This window comes from Embiotoca jacksoni, unplaced genomic scaffold (genome assembly GCF_022577435.1).
Source record: "Embiotoca jacksoni isolate LCO1_2020_lvr unplaced genomic scaffold, fEmbJac1.0.p SCAF_20, whole genome shotgun sequence".
NCBI classification, from domain to species: Eukaryota; Metazoa; Chordata; class Actinopteri; family Embiotocidae; genus Embiotoca; species Embiotoca jacksoni.
In genome coordinates this window covers 2,962,149-2,986,871 of record NW_027185341.1, presented here as the reverse complement: position 1 = coordinate 2,986,871, position 24,723 = coordinate 2,962,149, and the positions used below count along the sequence as shown (strand labels likewise).

The 24,723-nt window shown below is 43.2% G+C and overlaps 1 protein-coding gene across 4 annotated transcripts in view; it reads right to left on the bottom strand.

Annotated features, from left to right (window-relative positions):
• Positions 1–24,723, bottom strand: part of svild (supervillin d) — a 40,987-nt gene that overhangs the window by 9,423 nt on the left and 6,841 nt on the right. For 2 of the 4 annotated variants that reach the window (XM_069155580.1, XM_069155581.1), the window contains exons 2-9: positions 19,018–19,528; positions 14,945–14,979; positions 11,636–11,697; positions 9,316–9,413; positions 7,940–8,039; positions 6,104–6,678; positions 5,459–5,594; positions 150–297 (exon numbers count right to left, since the gene is read on the bottom strand). In XM_069155580.1, the coding sequence (XP_069011681.1) occupies positions 150–297; positions 5,459–5,594; positions 6,104–6,678; positions 7,940–8,039; positions 9,316–9,413; positions 11,636–11,697; positions 14,945–14,979; positions 19,018–19,406 (1,543 nt within the window). In that variant the 5' untranslated portion in view covers positions 19,407–19,528. Of the gene's footprint in view, positions 1–149; positions 298–5,458; positions 5,595–6,103; positions 6,679–7,939; positions 8,040–9,315; positions 9,414–11,635; positions 11,698–14,944; positions 14,980–16,922; positions 17,036–19,017; positions 19,529–24,161; positions 24,663–24,723 lie in introns of those variants that run through there. The other 2 variants (XM_069155582.1, XM_069155583.1) reach the window with 2 other exon arrangements.

The following is a 24,723-nucleotide window of genomic DNA, read 5'->3' as shown; positions in this document are numbered from 1 at the left end:
TTCATTCTTTTAGAAAACTTTATGTCAGATTTTCATTTGGGTTTTTCTTTTTACATTTTTTTTTTTTCTTTTTATTAGAAAACAAAGTATTCAGACCTATCACAGCAGAACAATGGTGGCTGGAGTACACAGAAAAAAAAAAACCCCACCTCTCTTGGCCATGCGTCCAGCCACAGTGAACTGCACAGAGTCGTTGGCTGCTCCTTTGCCTTTGCTCTTCCACTGCTCCTCCTTGTCCTTGAGGATCTTCATCCTCTCCATCAGAGACATCTTTGGCTCCAGGTCCACATTGGACTTCTGTTGGAACAATTGATTCATATAGAAATTAAACTTACGATTTTAAACGTAAACGAGTGCAGAAGGTCAGATACTTTGTTTCACACGAGTACGGACGGTTATGAGGACACATTGAAGTGACCACGAGTGAGCGATATAGCCGAGGATAAGCTACACGGTGATGGCGGATGAAGGATGCTGAAACATGGGAGTTGCGGAAAAATCGGATAACTTTTTAATCGTTTCATAAAAACATCTTCTTCCTGCAGTTTTGACTGAGTTACTCAAACTTTATTTTTATAACGTAAAACATGGAGGAGCGTAGAGGCCATCCATCAGCCATTATTCAGCAGAGCCTTCGCCGTGTGATTTACTCACGCTGCCATTTCTGCACCTGAAGTCGACCATTAAAAATGAATTAGCACAGGCCTCCCGCTGTCCCTCCCTCTGGTTGACCCGCTGGAGCCGTGTTCCAGTCATGAATGATATTCCACCCCTAAATATTTGAAGCGTTTTATAGTCTTCCGTGGGTTGCTGCTGCTGCTGCTGCTGCCACCCATTCTTCCTCAGCTAATAATGAGCAATTCACTGCGTGTAATGTAGCATGAGTGGTGACTGCCTTTCTGCAGTAGGTTACACGCAGCTTTCCACACTGTGACTGCACAGGAGAGATACACACAGAAAATAAAGTCCAAGAGAGAAAACTGCCCGTCTTCACACGGGGTTCAACGGTGGGTCATTTTGCACGGCATGAAATTGAAGGAGAGGACAAACAGATGATTGGGATTCCCAAAACCAAACAGCTTGTTACAGTCAAGAGAGGAATTTTCTCTGCGGATGAAAGATGATCTGTGTGATCTGCTGACTATCCTTCTGTAACTCATAGCATCATCTTTACTGTAAGCCCCGAGGAGTCGACTTAAACACTCACAGATGTCAGCAGCCTTAAGGAGAAAAAGATGCAGCGCTGAAACAGAGGTGAGCTGCAGTTTGGCATTCGGCGTTAGAACAGGAAGTTAAGTAGCAAAATAAAGTTTTTTTTTTTTTTTTTTACCAATATAGTAATGGAACTTTTCTCTACATTTACCCCAGGTCTGTATTTGTTGTCTGTAAAGTACCAAGCAAGATAAATTGTACCAAGCACAATCAAAACTCTACGGAGAAAATGATATTCCTTCCTCAAGAGATTTCCATTTAAAAGTAAATCATCTTTGACTGACTTGTCGATTTATCAATTCATTGTTTTTGGGGTAAAATGCCAGAAAGCAGTGAGAAATTGCTGATTATAATCCCAGATATGTAGGCGACGTCTTCAAATTGCTGGGTTATTTGAGCCAACAGTCTAAAACCCAACGGTATTTAACTAGCGATAAGATATTCTTGCCTGTTTCAGCAATATCAAGAGGCTGACATTGTCTCCACCCCTTTATCATAACAAACCCTGAAAGCCTCTCCTAAATCAAATCCAACGTGTTATTTTGGTCAATGCAAACGGAAAACGGCTAGTTGGCAACAAAATGGAAAGACGCCAGTTCTTCACGTACATGTTGACATCTTAAAACAACTGTCTATTCAAAAGGAAGCACACACCCTTTTTTGCCTTTCTCAGTCTACACAAACTTTTGTTTTTTGTACTTTAATGTCAAACACGTTGCATCATGTGGTCAAATATTAGACATGAGACAAAAGTTCAAAGAAACGTATTTCTTTGAACTTTAGTTAAAAAAGATTTATGAACTACACTTATATAATGCACTTTTTTTTTTTAAACTTTCACAGACAAAACACTTTACATCGTTGGCTCTCTTTCTCTCACACACACACACACACACACACACACACACACACACCAATAGGAACAGAGCTGCCATGCAAGCCTCTGGCCTTCTTATTCAACATCAAAGATCACTTTAGCGGGACGCTTCGGACAGGAGGAACCAGAGATCAATCCATTCCATCTCCTGAGCCACAGTCACCGACACACTGGAGCTGGACATCAACGTGAACTGATTTCATAAGAGTTTTTTTTCTTTTTTTTTCCATTTCACGAGACAGATAGAGATGCTGATGCACGAGTTTTCACATCACAGTGAAATAATCTTTGCTTTATCAGTGTACAGAATTGTTATTAGTACAAACTTTTGCACTACAGGACTCTGTTTCATGCACTTTTAAATCCTCCAAAATACTGATACACCTACAGAAATGCTACAGTACAAACTACAGTATCTGTCTAATTACACAGTCTCACACACACACACACACACACACACACACACACACACACACACAGACATAGCCCCTCCAGCTAGCAGCCCATCTCTGGAGTCAATCAGCGAGGGGAAATACCTTGGCCTGACAGGACCCCAGAGAGAAACAGAGGTATGGAGGGGCAGGGGCCTCAAACACCCACAGGAAACCATTTTTCTCAGCCCTGCCTTACTGTACGGGGCTGGCTGCTCTTCAGCCAAACCACTAACACAGATATCGACCACCTGCGGACATTCATGTAGCAACAGAGAGTGCCGACAGCTCCGACTTCTCGACGGGAACCGGAGGGGTTGTCCAGGACACAGGTTTAGAAATAGGAGCAAAATATTAAGAAATTAAGTCCATGCAAACAAGGCACATACAATATATATGTGCGCGCGCGCGCACACACACACACACACACACACACACACTCACCTGGAGGGATGGGAAAAGGTTGACAGGCAGGTGGCAAAGTCAAAGAAAGAGGGTAGAGTCTGCAGGTGAGGACAGAGGCCAAAGGGACACAGAGGACAGAGGAAACTGGAAAGGAAGATAAAAGGACGAGGGGAAACAGGAAGAGGAGAAGGAGAAAGGAAAATTATAACGAGAATGGAGAAGAAACAGGGCAACGTTAGACTGCAGCAGCTGGAGTTAGAAAAGATTTAGCATGGAAGACTAAAGGAGAGGCATGGGGCGTTCACCTGGCATAAAGTGGGTAGGGTGTTCTTTATAACAATGCATTAGGAGAAAGCAAATATTAGAGAATACAACGTGCACATGCAAGTCGTTTCTATTTGTGAGGGCATGAAACTAGCTTCCAGATTTGGCTGGAAATATCTCAAAATGTATTCCCACATGGTTTCAATGTCAGTAAACCGATTCCTTTTAGTGTTTTCGTGGATGATGCTGTAATTCTACTTATTTAGATCCAACACACTCAATGTGTTGGAGATTATGAACTTAGCTTCAGTTGATTATCTCTATAATACACTTTCTGGGAATGAACGCACCAAGAAACAAAAATCCCTTCTAATAATTAGTCTTAACGCACTTCAGTCCGTGTGTGGGAGCTGCAAGCGTCAGGGTTTCGGCTTTCGGTCAGACCCGTCTTTGTTGAGTCATCACTGGAATACGAAACCCGGGCATTTAGCAAATCCTGAAGGATTTGAAAGCAAACTGAAATATTCTTTTAATGCCTGTACGGATCTCAAACTTACTGTTCTGCCAAAGCTCCATTCAGAGCCACAAAACAGCAGCTTTTTTTTGTTGGTTACTATTAATCCTTAACTGGGAACATGCTGTCTCCAGTCAATTCAATTTATGACTAACAGTCACTCTTCAACACGAGAGACCCTCTCTAAATTGCATTTACACCGAGGCATCACTTTACAACACCACAGTGTCCAGAGCAGCTTAACAGGAAACATCTGGAGCTGACTATGGTCCATACCACGCATGTTACAGTCTCTGGTCTTCCACGTATCAACTGAAGAGCAAAAACATCTGATCTAACTTGGCAGTGTGAGATAAAAAAAAAAAAAAAAAAACATGCCTAAACATAAAATCTAAAAGTCTTTCCTGAGGAGAGAAACAGAAATGTAACAACTCAATGCCCCGCAGCTGAAGCAAACATGGCATCAACGCCACTAATGTATCTGCGTCTGTGGCATATGTTTGTTTCCTTGATCTGTACAGTAGCGTCCGCAGTAAACAGCGGCTTCCAATTCACAGGCAGTAACCCCAGATAGAATTACAGAAAGAAACACACACACACAAGCTTTGCACTCGTTCATGCGTGTGAGGTTTTATGCCATTTATGGAAGCACACTAGCTTTTTTTTAAATCGACTTGGTGTTGACTTATCATAATGAAAACAAACCACAAAATATAAAATGACATCATTTTTCAGTATCTGACTGGAGATTTGCTCAAATTTTGGCTGCCTGTACCTACTAATAAAGTTTCTCTTTCCAGACATGGAGTGGATTTATTCAAAAGGTTAGCTCATCTTTGGATGAACCCAAACCAGAAATTCTCCATGAGGATCTTGACAGACATCCAACCAAAGGATGCTCTGTATAAATAAGCATGACATCACCCCGATCTGAAAGACTGTTTTGGGGATGTCCATGTGGAACACACAGGTTTGTTTTTTTCCACTGGTGTGGTGGTACCATCCTATGCTCTCACCATCCATGTAATAGTTCTCATAAAGTGTCGTGTTGTTTTTCCACTTGAATACTCACTTACACAGGTGGTCTTGTTTATATAGAAGAGAAGAGCATGTAGAAACCTGCATAACCTTCCTTCACCGCCAAGTATGTCAGTTGCTTTAGCATGTGTCTTGCTTGATCCTCCACGCTGACCTGTGCATAACTGTATGATCTGGATGTTTATATAACTGCGAGTCTGTGAAAAACACAAAAGCTTGCCTGTGGAGGAAATAATTTTTCTAACTTTTTGAGAGGGGGAGAAGAGACGAGAGTGCAAAAAAAAAAAAAAAATCCAACAAAAGGAAGGAAGCATTAGCTTGGAAGGCTTGCAGGTGTAGGATTTTATTTTTACAAGGGGAAGGAGGCGTATCCTCCGTGCTGTTTGGGATGCTAGCTGAGCCCTAGATCTCTGGCTCTGGCATCACCACTCCCAAATCCGCTGCACCCCCAAAGCCCTCCTAACCTCACACCCTCTTGGCAGCAACTCTGGGAAATAAGCTGATTCAGCAGAGGGAGAGGTGTGTCCACAGCCAAGTTTGTCTTCGCCTGCACACAAAGCTGAGGGGCAAGCTGCCACATATGGCCGGTTGTACTTATGGTTCAGTTTTCACAGGCCCAAAAAAGAATTTACTCTTTTCTCTTTTTTTTTTTAAGAACTCTTGCAGAGGTTTTCTTGTATAACAACTGATCCACTTGTTCGGTAGGCAAGAACTCACCTTTTTCATCCAGGCATTTTCAGCATCTTGGAGCTTGTTGAAGCGATCAGCCAGTGATGACTGCATCTGATCGGATGGCTTCGACTTCTCCTGTCTGTCCCTCTTCTCACCTTCTCCATCAGCTACCTCTGCCAGTCTGAAAAAGCCACATTAGGACACATTAGTTTTGCCCTTGATTTATTTAAGGGAGCAAGAAAATGTAGTCTCGTACATTCAGTTAAAAAAAAAGCTTAATCCGAGTCATAAATCTGGATATTACAGATATTTAAAAGTTGTATTTGCTGGCTGGTCTTTTGGTATATTTGATCGTAAATTTACTGTAATACTGTATAAGGAGGAATTTGCAACAGTAAAGGATTAAAGGAGCTTAAGTCACATGGTTCCATTAAAAATAAACCCAAACTCTATTTAAATCTATTAAGATGTCGTAAAGTAATGTTTTTATTAAGTTTGCAGAACATTTCTCAGGCTTCAATATTGATTATACGAGTACAGCAAACTGTTTGTCTTCGTCAGCTATTGCTAATTCTTCAGTGTTTCTACGAGATAATGAGGTATTTGGGGATTTTTTTTTTTTTTTCTTCTTTGAATGATGCCTTATACTTATTCTCTCCTTATTCCGTGTGTGTTTGTGTACATCCTGACCTCTGTTTGAGTGACGAGCCCAGGCTTCCATCCAAGCTGCTGTCCAGGTCCTCAACGTCCTCGGACACTGTGGAGGTCTTGTCGAAGCTCTCGTCCGGCGAGGTGCTCCGCATCTCCTCAAAGCTCCCCCTGCTGCTGCTGCTGCTGCCCTCTCTCTGTTGTCTGTGGACACTGATGCTCCCCCCGTCTGTGATGTCATCATTTAATGACTCATCCTCTTTGTCACTTTCCCCATTGAACTCTTCCTCCATCTCTTCATCCTCTTCTTCCTCCTCAATCTCTTTCTCCTCCTCCTCCTCAATCTTTTCCTCCTCCTCCTCCTCCTCCTCACTCTCAGGATGACTCAGGGTGACACTGCTTTGCCGGGCTGGAAGGCGCTCAGGCGTCGAGCCCTCGCTGTGGTCGGACTCCACGCTGGTGGAGCGGCTTTTCTTTAGGATTCCCTTGATGCCGTGAGGCCCTGAGTCTTGGCGCTGCAGCAGGGAGGCAGACTGGGAGGGAGGAGGACTGGGAGGGGGGGAGGCGTCCTTGCTCTGACCGAGGGGGGACACTCTATCAGAGAGGAGACTGGAAGACTGATGTAGAGAGGAGGAAACAGAGAAAGGTTTTTTTGTTTTTGTTTTTTTACTACCAGCTACTACATAACTATGAAGTCTCTTTTAAACTTGTATAGCAAGAAAGGAAAGGTTTCATTGAACACACACACGATTGCCTATGCTATTTTGCAGAATGCTTAAGTAGAATCATAACTTTTCATCAAGTCAGTGGTTTCAGTCCAGAGATGACAGTGTATCCAAGTTTTAAACCAGAGTAATGAGGCAATGTGATACTTCATTAAAAACCTCTAACTAAGGCAGCCAAAGTCAAACACCTCCTGTAGGATGCAGCCTCCTGCCTGACTGCAGCTAGTCCAAGTCAATATATTGGTCTCATGCTTATTTCAATGCAGCATTTTGATTTGATTCCACGCAATATTCATGGTTGAATATATAAAAATAAACGGTGTCAAGAATGATTGAGAAGGATTTGTCCTTCGTCAAATTTGTCTTTTTTTGTTAATTGAGAACATTTGATGTGCGAAATATTGTAGCAAGGTCGAGGCATCCAAAAATATGACACAAATAAGACATTTTTGAGATCAGAAGTTAAATATAGCAATACTTTTTGCATCGTGTGTTCTCAATATGTTACCACTTAGAAGACACAACAGCTGGAACAACAGCAGACGTCCTACTAACGGGCCAAAGGTTGGGAGCGAGCGCTGATTTAGGAGGAGACGAAGTGAGAAGCAGATTGGGAGGCCAGCTGGGTGTGAAAGTGCAACACTGATCTGGTGGTCTGCTCTAATGAACACCAGAGTGTATGACGTGTGTGGATATATGTGTACATAATAGAATTACTCGTGAGGATCAGTTTAAGATCGTAGTGTATGATAACATTTTGTCCAGAAAAATTAAAGAATGTATGAATGTATGTGTTTAAGTGAGAGTGTGTGTGTGTGTGTGTGTGTGTGTGTGTGTGTGTGTGTGTGTGCGTGTGTTGCAACTGTACATCAGTGACATGAATTATATTCTGCACGTTAACTTCAAAAGGAAGAAAATAAACTAAACCAGACCTGAGAGAAAAAAAAAAAAAGTGAAGTGAGTAAGAGTTTTGGAATTGGCCTCCATATGGCAGAAAATATGATCTTTCTGAACACGGAGAGGCTTTTTATATTTGAGCCTACTGATTTATGAAAACCATTTCTTATTTTAAAGATACCTTTACCAAGTTTTTTTTTTTTTTTTAAGTAACATCTTTAAAATACATCACTTATCCAATAAAAATAAAACAAACCTTCTGTTCCTCGGCAGCATGTTCACGCTGCTGCTTCCATGAAGGTTCATCCAGGGACTCTCTCTCCTCCATGGCTTTAGATATACGTGTTTTAGTGAGGCTGAAAAATGGACAAAAAAGGTAGAAAGAGACAGAAAGTGTAAACAAAATAACTAAAAAAAATGTGATGCAAAAACAATTCAGCCATTGTACAATGGAATTGCCAGAAAGAGCGTAATTGATGGTATCTTCAGTCTGCTATGAATATTGTACTCCTAGTTAGGGATATAATTACTAGTTACAGTATAATTACAGTCTATATTTGAGCAATATCTGACTTGTATCCTACATCACTTCAGCAGATTTTGTAAACAAACTTGCCGTTTTCAAAATCAATAGTCACTGAATTGGTACTTTCTAATCAATGTAGGCACTGGTCCAACATAATTATATATACACTCAGTGAAGAATTTGCTTCCATACCACAGCAGACTAAGCAACACAACAACATTATGATCTCATTTTTGACCTTCGAAAGGTCAGAAACTGCTCAGAAACTTTCGCTTTTCCTTTCGGCACGCTTTTTTTTTTTTTTTAATCTTCGGAGCAATGTTGTTGTTTTTTTTTATTGTTTTTTTTTTTAATTTAACAGTTTTGTTTTGGTAGTTAGTTCTTCAAAAGGATTCACTATTCATATTGTATGTGATGCAATGCAGCTGTGCTGAGAAGGCCAGTGAGAATGTTCAGCTGTAAAGGGTCACGCATATTGACATGATTCCTGACTTGGGAAGAAACCGGGAAAGGTTTGTGGGTCAGTTTAAACTCATGTCACTTTGTTCTCTGCACAATGAATTCAGCGGGCATGCGCACACACACACACACACACACACACACACACACACACACACACACACACACACACACACACACACACACAGTCCAGTGGTTACAGTTCTAAGTACAGTATGGCTCTCACTGCTGCAGCTATAAACTTTAATCTGGATTGCATCACCATGGCTACCACAAACCACTGAGTGTTTGTGTGTTTATGCGTGCGCGTGTGTCTCTGTGTGTGTGTGTGTGTGTGTGCGCAAGAGGCCATGTGTGGTATTAAAGGCAAGCTCTGCAGGTTTATCTGGTTTATCTCTGCAGCTGTTTACAACATTAGACAAGCCTTTCAATTGCCCTGTAATTACCTCAGTACTCCATTAAGTCTGCTCGCCCAGTGTGAGTGTGTCAGCTCCTTTCAAGGTGTTTCTTACAAACTACTGGTATTGTACAGTCTAATTCATCATAGTAGCCAAGAGTTGAAAAAAGACAATATTCAAAGTTCTAATGTAGTTAGTCTGATAAAATGGTCTAACCTCGCCGACATAAAAATAATCTGAATTACTCACCTGTTGGAGGCTTCCTCTTCGTCACCGCTCGTTAGCTCATGCTTCACTCGGTCATTGCCGTGCCGACCGCTGCTTCCATCCTCCGTCCCCTCCACTTCCTACAGGTAAGACAGAGAAAGGGGGGACGCAGCCTAAAAGTTAGACTTCAGTTTGGAAAACAAATACTGCTGAAGTCCTTCACCCGCTGTAAAGAATATCTTGATAAGGGAAGTGAATGAATGAATAAAGCTCCACCCCCTTGCTGGAGAAAAGCAGTTAACCCTCAAGATGCTCCATGAGTTGCTCAGAGGTCAGTGTTGTAATGGAGGAGTGATTGTGAAGTAGGGTGTTGCTGTGTGAAGGAGCAAGTATGAGACTGCTCCCTACCCTGAGGACATACAGCTAGAATTTAAATAGAAAAAGATGAGCAGTGCTGGTAATTTCCACATTAAAGCAAATTCTCCTCAAGGGAATCTTTGTGGTTTGTTTTCATTACTTGTTGCCATCTCCATGAATGTTGCTTCAGTGGATGCACAGTCTATCTCACTCAATGTCCATTTTAAAGACCTGAGGGGTAAAGACACTGTTGACGACAGAGGGTTGTGGTTAAAAGATCCATGGAAAATAACTAAAAAAAAAAAAAAAAAAGTGACGAGATTTATGCGTCTCACTTTATCTCGGTCTGTCTTTTACTGGCCCGACTTTTTCAGACCTACGTATGGTGTGAACCATGCAGCTGTGAAACCTTTGTTAGTAAACACTTTACTGAGGCCCTGGAGTGACCTGCTGCAGATAAGTGGATCGCCTGCTGTGAGCAAAATACCGGAAATTAAATTCCCTTAAATTAGACAATTAGATGCAACTTACAAACTAAGTGATACTCACTGATGATAAAGAAGGAACTCATTTTCCACCAAGAAGGATTTACTACCTTCTGCAAAACACACTTTTATACACTCAGGACATTCTGTCAGGAAATTCAAAATATAAATGAGCTGTGTCTCTCTCCACAAGTCTCTATGTACACGTTTTATTGCCTCCATCCATGCTGGAAAGCAGACATAATGTAACCTCACTCCTACTCTGTCTCTTCTGATGGAGACACTGACTCACCGGTTTTCAACAGGGACTGTTGGAGGAGAGATGAGTGATAAAGGAAAAGTGAAGACAGAAAAGGGGCATCTGTCACTGCTGATGACGGTCAAGTGAGAGACACTTTAAAATAACAGAGATCTAGGTCAGAACAAAGGATAGAGGAGGGGGGGAGGGGGGCAGTGTGATTTTCCTCTTTGTAGGAGACCGTTTTCCCAGCAAGTCTTTTAGTTGGAGTAACTTTGCTGCCATCTGGGTTCACTTGGCCAACATTGGCACGGTTCCTGGTCTGTAAAGGCCAAGTTAGAGCAGCTATTTACATCAAATATCATGAAACCTAACCACTTCTGAATCCTGAGCAGCCTGGGAAAGACCGATACTCCGTTCAGTTTCAAGCACACATCTGAAGATCTCCCGTAGGATTGGGTACATTTTGAAGTTTTTGTTCCGGAGTGCATCTTTTAGCCCTGCGGACTTTTCTTCCCACCACTTTTTTAAGACCTCCACAGAGTGTGTGAGCTGAAGTCATGACTTTGGCCAAGCGTGCATCCAGGTGCAGGACAGCTCAGTGCTGTATGGAACGGCTCAATTTGTTATTAATGGAGCAAACTTGCAGAGGGGAGTTGAAGTGTACACCAGCTGCACTAGAAAAGGCTGCGAGTAAATCTGTGAGGGAAGTGAAAAGAATTAACCAGAGACTGTAGAAAAATTTTGCTACAGCAACTGTGACATCACCTTTATAAATTGTTGTTTTGAACCTCGTGTGCCGTGTTTAAATTTTTAAATATATGGGAAGAAAAGAAATGACTTGGACAGAGCTGGAGTGGAAATGTGCTTCTTCCAGATCGACTGGGCAAATTGGGCCTCAAACATGTGCAAGAAAATGTTTGTGACACAATCAAATGTTAAACAACAGATTATGTGTCATGCAGTACATGTTTCCATTACTTGAGAGGACAATACACTGACTTGCATTCACGGAGACCCGAACCACTGTGCGCCTGCCCCCAAATATAACTTTACCCAAACCATAAGCCGAGTCTTCATGACAAAATATATTGATTTACATTAAGAGGACTTGCTTTTTGTCTCCAAGGAGGAGGTGTATCCGTGATATGTTGCTGTGTAAACAGATTTATGTCCCCACAACATGAGTAATACACACACACACACACACACACACACACACACACACACACCACAAACTTCTTGTATAAAGGAAGACAGATGGCAAACCAAAATACCGTACCTTAATGAGAGACATCTTGGAAGTTACACTCCTCTTGGCTGAGTCCACAGGCTTCTCATCAGCTGAAAACACACAAACACATACTGTAATGTTGACCACGAACGCAACAGCGAGGAATTAATTTACTCAAATAGTGTGATTACTTCCTGCCAGTTTAATGACGCGTGATCAGTCAAGATGTCAACTTAGTACCAAACAAAGTACCGACAACCACATTTAAAACATCAATTCCAAAAATAAAAATAAAAATAAAAGTAGTAACCTGGGCCTATAGCTGCATGACTACAGCCTGGTTCAGGGTCATCCAAGCGAGCCCTAACTATGAGTTTCAAAGCGTGGCCAGAACCGTATATTCCCACAGTGAATTTAGGTCTGTTAATACCAGACTCTGTTTGGTATCCGCAGCATAATGCGTTGTTGCTGCATAAACACTGAGCACTGACACTTACACAAAGGGAGACTCAACAGGTACTTTAATGCACAAACGTATTCCGGCAAACTCCTCCACAAACACACTGATCTCTCTCTGTCAATATATGCTGCAAGTGGAATCTCTTCTCACTGGCAGTAACGGTTTCTAAAGATGTCTCTGGACCTGAAAAGTAAAATGAAAACAGTGAAGCGTCCACTGGCGTCAGGTTGAGTCCGAGAAGTCACTGGGCACCAGTGGAAGAGATCAATAGTGAGATATCTGGCTTTTTTTTTCCCAGGCATAGATATATTTACTTTGTGTTTATGCATATATACACTCGACAGCCAAAAAGAGAATTAGGTCTCAAGTGGGCTGTCTAATCAAAACCAGCCCTGAGAATATAATCTTGAAATCTGTACAAAAGGAAACCATTAAATTTAATGGTATTCCAGAAGAACACAAATTTCTTAAGTCAGCAAAGTCAAAACCATTCTCCCACTTTAAATCTGCTTTTATTGCCCTGACAATGTGACATTTTAACCAAAGTAAAAGCACGTCTCTGACAAACTCGCCGTTTCCAATGCAAGAAAAAAACTAAACAAAACAAAAGCTCCAGTTTTGATTTATATTTCTAAGCTCCCCTGCTGTCCAGAACTTAGTTTAGCTCAGATAATGAAACAATAAGCATTGTAGACTGGTGACTCCACTCAGACTGTACTCTTATAGTTTTGCCTGTAGTCCAATCTTTTTACATCACCATCCATCCAAACTTGAGACAAAGAGAGAGAGGAAAGGGGGGGAAAAAAACAGAAAAAAAAAAAAAAAACTCAAGAGATGGAAAAAGCCCCACTTGAGTTTACAGACTCTTCCATAAGTATTTCCATCCATCTTACAAGACCACTCACTTATAACTGTTGAGAGCTTGTTGAATGGGACTTTGACCTAGGAATAGCCAGCAGAACATAATATAAGTGTTCGCCAGTGAGTTCTGAACAATAGCACAGAGCACCAGAACGTGACGTTCTCCCACCGACAACAGTCAAGTAGAGCTTATTTTCTGTAAACCCTCTGCAATCTAGATGCGGCACGATACACAGCATAATGATTATGTGGCCACCAGCACCACTGGGACTTGGTGAGTTGCTCAGTAGTTGTATGTTTGTATACATGTATTACTGTGCAGCCGAAGGGTCGGGGGAAACCCTTGATGTGACCATGAGAGGCGTTCTGGCGCCGAGCTTGGACTTGTCTGCCAGCTCAGACGGGAAGCTCCATCAGTCACATGAACGCACTGTCAATGCTCTCCCACTCCCACACTCGCACCTATCTTGTCTCATCTGGTGGTTTTCCCCTCGAGTCTGTAGTTTAGTAATTATTTTGTGAGTATTCTGTTCCCTAATTAAACGAGGCCTCACAAAATTCTCATTAATATATTGTGATTCACATTATTTGTCTGATTTAAAAAAACAACAAAAAAAAACAGTTTAACAGGCAGAAATCTGACCCGACACAAACAATGGCATCTGATCCTAAATATTTGATTACATACAGGCTTTTACAGTAAGAGACCATTTACATCTGGGACACGTTCAGCTTAAGGGACAAATAGAGAAACTGAATATTCTGTCTGTATTGACAGAAGAGGAAAGCGACTGAATGTGAACCTGTATGTGCCAACGTGTGACAGTCTGCAGAATATGTGTTCGTGAGGTGTTTTAAAGTTTACTGAGAAGACGACGCCGTTGCAATGAAAAAAGCCAAACCAATGGCAGCTGGTGAGTGAGCACCTCAGTCAAATACACTAGCCAGTGTTTGGATAGAGCCTGTGATTTATGTACACAGAGATACACCAGCTCTGTCTTTTACCATGTATGCTTGCTGTGAACTTTTACAGGGAAAAAGTCTGGGAAAAAAAAAAGGTGTCAGGTTAAAGAACCAGTACACAGTATCAGGTGACCTAAACAAATGCGCAACAATTCGTGAAGGAAAATTGCCCAGAGTTCGGGGGTACTACTTCTTGCAGACGGCAATCTACCGAGCATGTGTGGAACAGAAAATAAATACTGCATGTCTGTGGTTTCTGCAGCTGTCTGTGTACAGGTCTTCTAGGGAATATAATCAGGTTCTCAAAAGGGTAAAAAAAAAAAATAATAAAAATCCGTGTTGAGCAAATACAACATTACGCAACATGACTTGACAGGCCCTACAACAGTGAAATAACTGTTTTTTTTGCTCAACGTACCATCTTACAACATCTCTCTGTCCTTTCTTTTTCTTGTGCAGTCTCGCACACAAACACAAATAAGGCGGACAAATATGTAAACAGAGAAATATCCGGGTAGCCCAACTGGTGGGTAAATAGGCAGAAAGCCACTGACACAGACAGGCTCTCAGGCTGTGGGCTCAGGTGGCTGAATGAGAGTCAAAAAAGCAGCCCGAGGTCCACGTATATAAACTTAGTATTGTCTTCCTTTTATAGCACAATACTCCAAATGTAGTTGGCACGCTGGCAGGCTGAAACAAGCTTCCAGTGTCGCTGCATTTTTACAACTAAACACACACACGCACAGACATGTTTTGCACATTTTTTCATAAAAGGTCTACAAACACGTGCCAAACACGATCTCCTTTATTTTTTGAAAACCATCACCTGAGGTAAAACACTCACTTTAAATTACACACCGACAACAAAACCGATCCAAGCGCATCAGCCAAGCACATTTATTTTCTGTCACTCCTCCTCAGTGGAAGAGCATTAACGAGCCAATATCTATAAACCAGGCAGATAATCTGACATCAGCAGTGAGCTCAGTATTCCTCTCACAAAACTTGAATGGAGTTTAAGGGGAACAATAGAGGAGCCGAGTGCAGGGAAGGGGGGAGCATGTTCATCTTACCGTCTGGTTCCTCTGTGTCACCAGCGTCCTGCAGCCTGGGAGGGAGGGAGAGAAAGAGAGAGAGATACAAATGAGGTCACTCTCTAACATAATAAAGTGACAGAATCTACATGTCTGTAACAACTGATGCTTGCAAAGTCGGAAGAAACATAAGCCTCGCTTACACGGTTATAATCCACAAGCGTACGCTCAAATCAAGCGGAAGAACACATGCTCCAACATAAAGTAGTAACACGAGAACTGCAGCAAGCCTTGCGTGGTCTGCATCCCGCAACATTTACTCATGCTGCTCTTCCAGTCCCATGTTGGCAGTGATGTAACAGCTAAACCCGTGCAGCATCTGAAGGTGGCCATTCATCTCTAAGTAATGGGCGTTTAAAAATGGATGGGGACAGCAGCTGCCGGTGGGGTAGCAGCTCTGATGTAACAGGAGGGGGCGGGGGGGACGGCTTTTAACACAATGGAGAATTGGTGGTGGACATCTGGGAGGGGTCAAAGGTTTTAAGAAGGGGAGACGGACCCAAGCTGCCCGATCGAAATCGGGGGTCAATCTAAGCGTACATATTGAAGTGGCTGGTATTAGCGTTTTAAAATGCTTAGTTTGCATCCTCAAGTGCTCCATTACAACACACAGTACAGTAAACCGTGTGACAGCATGCTTCTGATGAGTGAAAGCAGAGTCGCTTTGGGAAGGTTAGCGTCTACTTTTTATAGTTGAACCAAACCTCTGGAGTAAAGACGATATTTTAAAACTGAATGTAAAAATAAATGTTGTGCCCTCACTGGAGTAGACAGCCGGTCACCGTAGCGGCTGGAGACGTAATGAGATCTAAATGTGGGAATCATGGCGCACATTTTCAAACAGTCGTTCCTGAACGACATTGACAGCGTCGCACACATTTTGTTCACATGAAAACAGATCAAAACAGAGATCATTTCACATGGACATACAGCATTGTCCGACGTAGCCCTGCCTCCAATTCCAAAGCTGGACGAAATCTGGTCCATTTAGCTGGACTGTGCAGCCGTGTTATAACAGAAAAAGCTCAAATATATTTAAACGTTGGATCTGATTCAGTTTTGTCTGACTTTCCCTTGGACTGGTGACGGGTTTAAGTCCCAAAAAAAACTAATTCTTACTGCAGTATATTATTATGAGTAATTCTGGGCTTGGGTTTGGTTTCTATGGAAAGCTTTGGCAGTGTCGGGCTTGCACGCCACCATACAGCTTTGTGATGTAGTGGGAGTCAGAATATGTCAGGCCAAGGTATGTATGGCACGTAAAGATGGTGTAGTTGGAGATGGTTAAAAACGTGATTGACGCTGCCAAATTAAAGTCGGCGCAATGATAATTAAAGTGATGTAATATCGCCACCTAGTTCGCAGACTCTGTCAACCTCCCCCACCCACACCTTGACAGTCAGCTGAAGGGGAGGGGCGGCATGAATCAGCCCTACCTCTGCCAAAACTAACCACAGAAGAAGAATGGAGCGTGGTGCGGAGAGGGAAGGGAACGAGAGGAGAAACAGCAATTCAGACAGAGTAATGGGGGAAGTCGAAGACAGAAAAATGTTAAACACCTTCAAATGAAGGCGGGCTCTTCATTAATCAAACACTTGCAGTAAAATTTCTCACTCGTGCTACGATAAGTCACATCAAACACACAAAGCATTAAGTGAAATGAAATAGCAGCATAAAAAGGACACAATCAGGACTGTGGCAGATTTAAAAGATGTACTGTTATTGCATCAAATTTGTTTGCTTAACTTTGGAAAAGCTAAATTAGTCATTCTGCAGGGACTTCTCCTCAGCCACGGTTCAGACATGTCGACAAGAATTAGCCCCAATCCCGTTCTGTCTTGTCCCTAATCTAATTGGCTAACACTGTTGAGCCAGTGTAGCACCATTACTGCCATTTACTACACAAGCTTAATAACACACAGAACATCCAACCCAAAACAATACGATATAGCATTACATGCAGGAAGGGCCTTGAATGGTGTGTACAGTTGACTGTAAACCTTCCCAACTCCCATTATCTTTTGGAAATCACGTTTTTGTGTGATGTTATACAGACACCGCAAGGTTCTTCACCGATTAGTGGGTTTGATTTCTGAAAAAAAAAAAAAAGAAGAAGTGAGGTGTTTACAGTGTCTTCAGATTAAGAGTCCCATTTTTGCAGCAACGGTGCACTTGTGCATCTACTATGGTTCAGCTGCTAAGATTCACTATGAAACCCACGAACTTGAAGTCTCTGGTGGCGTGCGGGAACAGTAGAGAATCTGCATTTGTAAGGGGGGAAATTTAATGAAGAGTTTATTGTAAATGTCAAAATGCAGCGTTTTGAAATGTCGCCCTTCAACTGTAACGAGTGAAGGATTCCTGCCTGTGGCAGATAAACCCGTCGACAGACAGTTTTCATTATCATTGACACAGCTGAGCACCAGCTTCCTTTATGCTATTTCTGGAGCAGACACACAAACATGCAGCTTATGAAGGTTCGGTGAATGTGTGAAGCTCCAATCATTAAAGCTCGAACGAGTCGAGAATCTCAGATACGTTTTATTAATACACGTTAGATCCATCTGTACGGATACCATCAACAAAGACAGACAAACATAGGCATACTCGAATAGTATCTGGGAATCTACTGATGAGTTTTTTGGTTTGACAACAATAGCTGCCTTCTTTTTGAACTCTTGTGTGTTGCATGAGTTTGCCTGCACAGTTGGGAGTGTGACACCCAGTGAACGTCATGACAAAACCGACAAGATTAGTAGCTTGGGTGACAGGCATGCGAGACAAACACATCAACCCGTCTTTGTGCTCTGTAATTAAAAGTATAGTCCATAATTTTGCGCGTGACTTTCCTCCGCATTTTGCTAAATATCCGTTCTGTTGTGGTAAGACAACGCGAAGAAAAGTTCCTTTCACGTTTCATAACCCGTAAAGCAAAATTTGATCCAAATCTGCAATTAAGCAGAAAATGATTCGTAGTCAATCAAATCTTGACAGGGGAGATGATCAAGCAGAACACCGAGACTTGAGCTCTGCTGAAACACGCCGCAAGTGCACGTGCGAGGCTTCCATTTGAATTCAACATGAGAAAATGCCTTTCACAATCTTCTAAAACTAATATCCCAGAAAAACTTATCATCGAGTCAATCGCAGCCATCTCGCTATCGTGCTTCATCAAGCACAAGGCACGGAAACTTGGCAGCGCTCGGCAACTCGACAGCCGCGAGCTCTAAACTCTGACATGATCTCAACACTCTGTCCATTTCAGTTCTTCTCTCTTTATCGTCACTCCCTCAGGCAGCTCTTCCAGGAACAGACAAGTCCGGCTATGTGCACGCGGCAGAATCACCAGCTCGATTACAGCTCAGACCCACGACGAGACACGTTTTACTCCCTCCGAGCACAATTCTCAGAAGAGCATTCCTGACAACAAATGGGGGGTGGGGGGGAACCTCCAAAACTCCTTCCATGACAATACCGGTTGGTCACTCGCGGACTTGCTCAACGTCCCCCACATCACTGCAAAGTGAACCAAGACGACCAGCGTGTATGCCATCACAGCGAAACGCATGCGAAAGAAATGTGGCAGTACTCTGCTGTGCACACGCGGCCAACTTTGGAGACGTCAGCGGCCGTGTTTACTTCCAACAGAAGAAAGCGCCAAGTGTTCTGCGAATGTGCCGACGGGTTGCCTCCTCTTTACTCACTGGGAGATTGCGAAGCCCTTTCACAGTAACCCAACAGCCGTCTTCACCGGCTGAACTGCGGACGTTCCCGAAGGAGCGGCGGTTCACGATTCGGTTCCGAACAGTTTAGACAGATTTGCGTGCAAGTTAGCCGAGATACGCGCAAAAATATGTAAACAATAAATGGATTGCAATCTGTTCCTGACTGGATGAACTGGCACGCTGCGAGTCTCTCCGCCTGGGCAGTTTTGCGTTTCATGCCTCTGGCCAGGTTTACGTCTCTGACTGCACTGTTTAATGGCCGTCGTTTAATGGGCAGAAAAAAATGGTGGGTTTGTTTCACACTTGTGACAACGTGAATAAACTCACCTGAAATAAGAGGATGTCTTTATGGAGGAGACGGCCTCCGATTTTGAGGGTGAAACCGTGTCTGTCTCGAGGTGACCGGTGGGCTCTTTTTCGTGGGCGGGCTCATCGTCGGCACGCTCCACAGGTTCTGCTACTTTATTCCTGAGGCCCCTCCTGGTGTCCGTTTGCTCTGATCCATTATCCTCCGCTTTCTCCTTCTCCTTGGTTTCTGAAGACACCGTTTCGGATGTGTCAGCAGTTTTCTTGTCTCTACGGACATATTTGGAGGTGAATTCGTCCGTGTTGCCGTAGCGCTCTGCCAGCTCCCTTCTTCTCTCTGCCTTGTAGCGGGCGATTCGCTCGGCCTTGGTCTCTGGGGCAGAGCTCTGCAAGGTGTCTACTCCGTCCATTACGCAGCTCGGGGCACTTTGAGTGATACGATTCAAAGTTGTTCTTTCAGATGATTATGTCTGACTTCTTTCGTAGAGCTCCCTCGACGGCGATGTCTCACTCTGTCCAAATCATCGCCATGCTGCAAACAAGGAAGGAAGACACCGTTAGTACATCGTGACTGCAGGGTTCAACTTCAGATGACTGGCTCTACAAACTGAGCCATGTGAAACTGGATGTACCGAGCCATGTACACTTCTCCAGCTTTAATAGGAAACTGTCTCAGCCAAGCCCTGCCCTGCTTTATCCACCCCACCCCCACCCCCATGGAAATGATGTCAGCCATCTCGGAGACGACCGACCACCGCAGTGAGACTCTCATTAACCTCTACTCCATCGACTCCCTTTGAGGACGAGGGAGGAGGCGGGGGGGTGGGGGGAGGGAGAGAGAGATAAACGCACATCCAACACAATCGTCATCCCATTTTTATTCCTCACTTAGTTGAAGATTTGTCCCTGCGCTAAATCACCTCTTGGAGAATCATCCCACCTCATAATGACTCCGCACTACAGAAACAAAGCGAGAGAAACAGGAGACCGCCCGTAAACGTGAACGTGCTCTTCTGTCTACACGCGTTATTCCCGTCATGGACTTGCAACCTATCCAGGGTGACAGCCTCTCACAGAGTGCACGCTGGGACAGGCTTCAGCAATCTGGGTCTGCAAAAAGCGTCTCCTTTTTGCACAGTAAGATTTGCATGATGAAATCTTTAGATATTTTCAATACCCAGTGAGTTATGGTTTGGAGGTAAAAAAAAAAAAAAAATTAGAGGGTTGAGTTAAACTCATTTTGTTCCATTAAGTATTCACAGAGCAGAAAACCACAGATGGTTTGGATGCAGAGGTTTGAATACTGCACTCACTTAAATGCATCGCCAGCTGACAACAGCAATAATCATTATGTGTGTGCACAGGGGCTTTTCCACAGACATTTCTCACAGCACAAGTATGCTCGGGATGCTTTGGGCCAGTTAAAAAGAAAGAGGGAGATGAATAAACGAAGGTATATTTAGGCTCGAGAGGGGCATGTGTTTAACGCAGTCCCTTGGTCTCCCTCTAATTACAGGGCGTGAGTTTAATTTATCACGAGTCCTCACATTTATAGGATGTGGGAATGTATAAACGAGAGTGCCGTGTCTGGACAGTGTTTGTAATGAGAGAGGCAAAAAAGAGGGGAAGTGAGGAATGGGTCAAGGCAAGAGGGAGAAGAAAGGTGAGTCTGGTCGTAAAGGTGGAATAAATGAGCTGACACCGAGAGCCTTTTCTGTAATGACGACAAGCTTGAGCAAATATCGAGTGAGCCCCTCATGACCCCCGACCACCTGCTGGTCTGTAAATACCGACCCAGAGTCAGGTCTCTTGGTCCCCTTTAAAAATACAGCTTTGAAATATAACACAGGAAATCAGTACATAGGTCAAGGAATAGGTGTGTGTGTGCGTGCGTGTGTGTGTAAGTGAGTATGTATGTGTCAGTCTTCACCTAGACTTTTCCTGTCCTTTCTCCACCCAACATAACAGCGCTTGTCTAAACGCTGAAGGACCATGCTGCCTCCTCTGTGTACATATAAAATGGAGTTAAACCATACGCTGCGACTCTGATGGACAATTACATGTTGTCTGCTCATTCTTAAAAGCCCGGAGACGTCCAAGACACCTACGCTCTGGCAAGTGTAAGCTCAACGTTATGCAGAAAGACACACACCATCTGTTAAATTAGCAAATCAGCACAGTTCCCTTCCATCCCGGTCAGACAAGTGACGAGCATCCACAGCCGATTACACTCAGCCAGAACAGAAACTAGAACGCATTCTAGGTATGTTCCCAGGATCAGATGATGCAAACGCTTTTAAGACGGAGTTTACTTTAGAATATGAAAACCAAAGGACCTATTAAATATGCAGGCCTAATCAACTGGCAGCAGCAGATCCACTAAATGCACTACTACCAAGCCTGAAGCCTTGTAGAGCTCCACAGCTCAATAAGAAACGGATGTTATGGGGAGTTGTATTACGCTTCTGCTCGAAGGCTTAAAAAGGTTTGTTTTGGTTGTACAGTGCATGAAGTAACGTGTCAAAACTGCGTAAACACGTGTCAAATGAGAGCAGCAGTAAATTATGATACTCTCCGACATGTCGTAGTCATCAAAAAGTGATGCAGTTATCTTTAACTTGTCTTCTGGGTATAAGCTGAATGTTAGCCTGTGAATTTCCTTATGGAGGCAAAAGGATCCCGAGTTTGGTTGTTGATTTCAGGGCCGTGCACACGCTTACATAATTCACCTAGGTCACTACCTATAAAAGGAGTGCTACACAGTACGCTAAAGCTCGTCCGTGGAGACCCAGAACATCGAGGCTGCTTTGTTTGGAAGCAGACTCTGTTATTTTAAGCAACAAGGGGGACTGAACACACAGTTGAGTCATACGTTAAAAATCATCACCCCTAGATCAGCAGAACTTGGACTCGCCCAGAACATTTGTTTTGTTAGGTGATTAACACAGCCAAAACACTGCATGGTGTCTTTACCTATTTATGGTTATTTCTTCAGATACAGACGAGCGGGGCAACCAGAAAAACACGAAGACGGCTCTGAATAAGTACCAACAGTAACAACAACGTAAGATGATCGGTGGTTTTGGAGGGGGAAAACCACATCTGCGTCCATCTGCACTAGATAAAGTTGGATATTCGGTCCAGCTGTCCTGAAGGCCTCACATTGATCACAACCGAGAGGTTTGTTGATAGCAAAGAGAAAAACATCCGTGATTGGCCTACGTGCCACCCGTGACAGTGCATCTGTCTTGCTCAGAATGTCGCTATACCGGTCCTACCTTGTAACTAATATGGGCGATATTATTTCTGCTCCTCTAGGGCATGTAAACAAACTGAATCGTCAGTTTCCAATCACTGGAGTGTTCTCTTGACCTTTTGTTGCCTGTTGGGAGTTGTTACTGGCTGCAAGAGGAAGATCCGTCTCAACAAAGGCCAAGTATGTCACTTCCTGACCGTGCCCCACATCCTTCTTCATAAAAACTTGATTAATCTGGAAATGCAACTCGAGTCTGGCAAATATACAACACTCTTGAGAGATGGGATGGCGAAAGGCAGTGAGAAAACTCGGAATTGTTTGAACTGTCAGACATCTCCTTTCCGTCCAAAACAGTTTTGGATTTAGGGTCAGTATTTTCCTCTGAAGTACACTGTCATTGTTACACTTTTAAATGTTTACTTCCCTGTGCAAAGCCGTAGTAAGTGGTTACGTTGGATTACATAATACCCGTCTGAGGCCTAAAAGCTGCAATATACCACAAATGCAGAAGTTACGGCTCGAAGACGATTTGAAATGTGTGAGGAGAGTCGTTGCCCTTTTTAACCTACAGGATGTCCACTAATCCTGCCGGAAAAATCTGCTGTGCTCTGATGTTTGGCATTTTGATGAGCTTTGTCACTCACGGCCCGCTGACGTCATCAGCCACAGGGGTGAGGCAATGAGACGCAGGGGGGAAATGAATACCGGTCATACAGATTCATAAGGAAGCACATATACATGACCTCTCATTCATTCCAAGATAAGGGCCAGACAGAAAGCTGCCTCAAAGGCAAAAGGCTGACCTCGAGCCCACCAGACTGTGAACTTTTTCAGATCCCACATGTCCATGCAAGAGGACAGCACAGGAATGCAGCCGACACCCAGCTTATAAAACAGTGGATTTGTATGGGAAAGGTATGGGATTTTGACTGTATTTATAAATAAATAAATAAATTAAAAAAAACAGTCAAGGGCCTTCATATGAAGTGAACAACACCCAACCTGATCACTTCATTGGCCCAGAATCAAGCAATGTGCATGCAAGCACTGTTAAGCAAACATTTCAGGTATTGTGTCAGACAGTCAGCCTTCAACCACAGAGCACACAGTGACTGCAAGTCACCAAGTTAATGACAGCAGTCAAAGCACAAGTGGAACATATTGTGCTAGCAAAATTGACTGCTATTCAATTTCCCAGCCTTTTTTCCAGTACAGCGTCACTGGACTCCCCGCAGGTCTTCCGTCTCCAGCTTTTCTTATCTTACATTGAAACCCTCACCACAGAGATTTACACCTGAAACGGCAAACATTTCAACAGTTACTAGGTTTAAAATGTTCCCTTCTGCACAGTTGTGCTCACACTTTAAAAAAGGACAGCAGTGGATACATGTCGCTTTGTATTATGACAACATTTTGCAACCGTAAACTGTAAGTAATCTACATTAAATCACCACAAGCATGAGAGAGACATTAAGACATCACTTTCCTTCATTGCACAAAAAGAGATTAGGCAGTTCAGCCAGCTGCTGACACACTTTCTTCCTGTTGGAAGTGGGTGGAGAGTGGAAACTTTGCACTGCTGAGAAAGCCAGGTGCCAGTGCAAAAAACAAATTGGCCATTTAAAAAAAAAAAAAAAAAAAAAGGATTTTCAGCTGGTGCGGTTCTGGAGAATTTTCAGCCAGCTTCAGGAACCAAAGGAACAAAAGAAAACATGGAAGTAACATGTACAGTCTTCGGTGCAGAGGCGACACAGGATATCCAAGTGACTTATGAAAAGCATTGTTTCCTTGCTGTTAGGTTTGGTAAAGCGTATCCCTAACTATCCGGAGTTTTGGTCTCAATATTGCACTGTAAAGAAAGCCACAATAAAACGTACTTATTCTGTGTTAAAGTGATATCAAATCTTACCTTTATTTTGTTCAATGCGCATTCAGAAAAAGTGACATTCGATACTTCCACTGACATATTGAACCGAATCTAAATTTAGAATATTTGGCAGGAAGCACAAAAGGGCGTGTGTCCTTCGAGTTGTTCAGTATACAGTTAGTTGCATGTTTGCCTCAGTGGGCCTGTATGTATAAGTGCAACCAGGTCATGTGACCAACCATTGAAAGCAGATAGGCCCGAGTACGGGTCACCAGTCCCCTAATCTAATAACTCCCATCTTCCGCATACTGTATACTAAGCACGGGCTTCTAATCAAACAGATGCATCAGAAAATGACCGGGGAGGGCGTGTCACACTTTTTCAAGCACCTTCATATACAACAACAACCAACCAACCCGCGCACACCGAGTGGCCAAATTGTTTCTCATTAAAAAGCAATCTTTCAGCACTTAAGCTGGTGTAAGTACTCTCTCTGCAACAACTGGCAGAAGGAAGTTTTGATTGTAGAGGCTTGCAATACTCCATCAGGTTGAAACGGACCTCTGCTAATAGAGAGCATTAGAGGCGGATACTGACGGGAGGG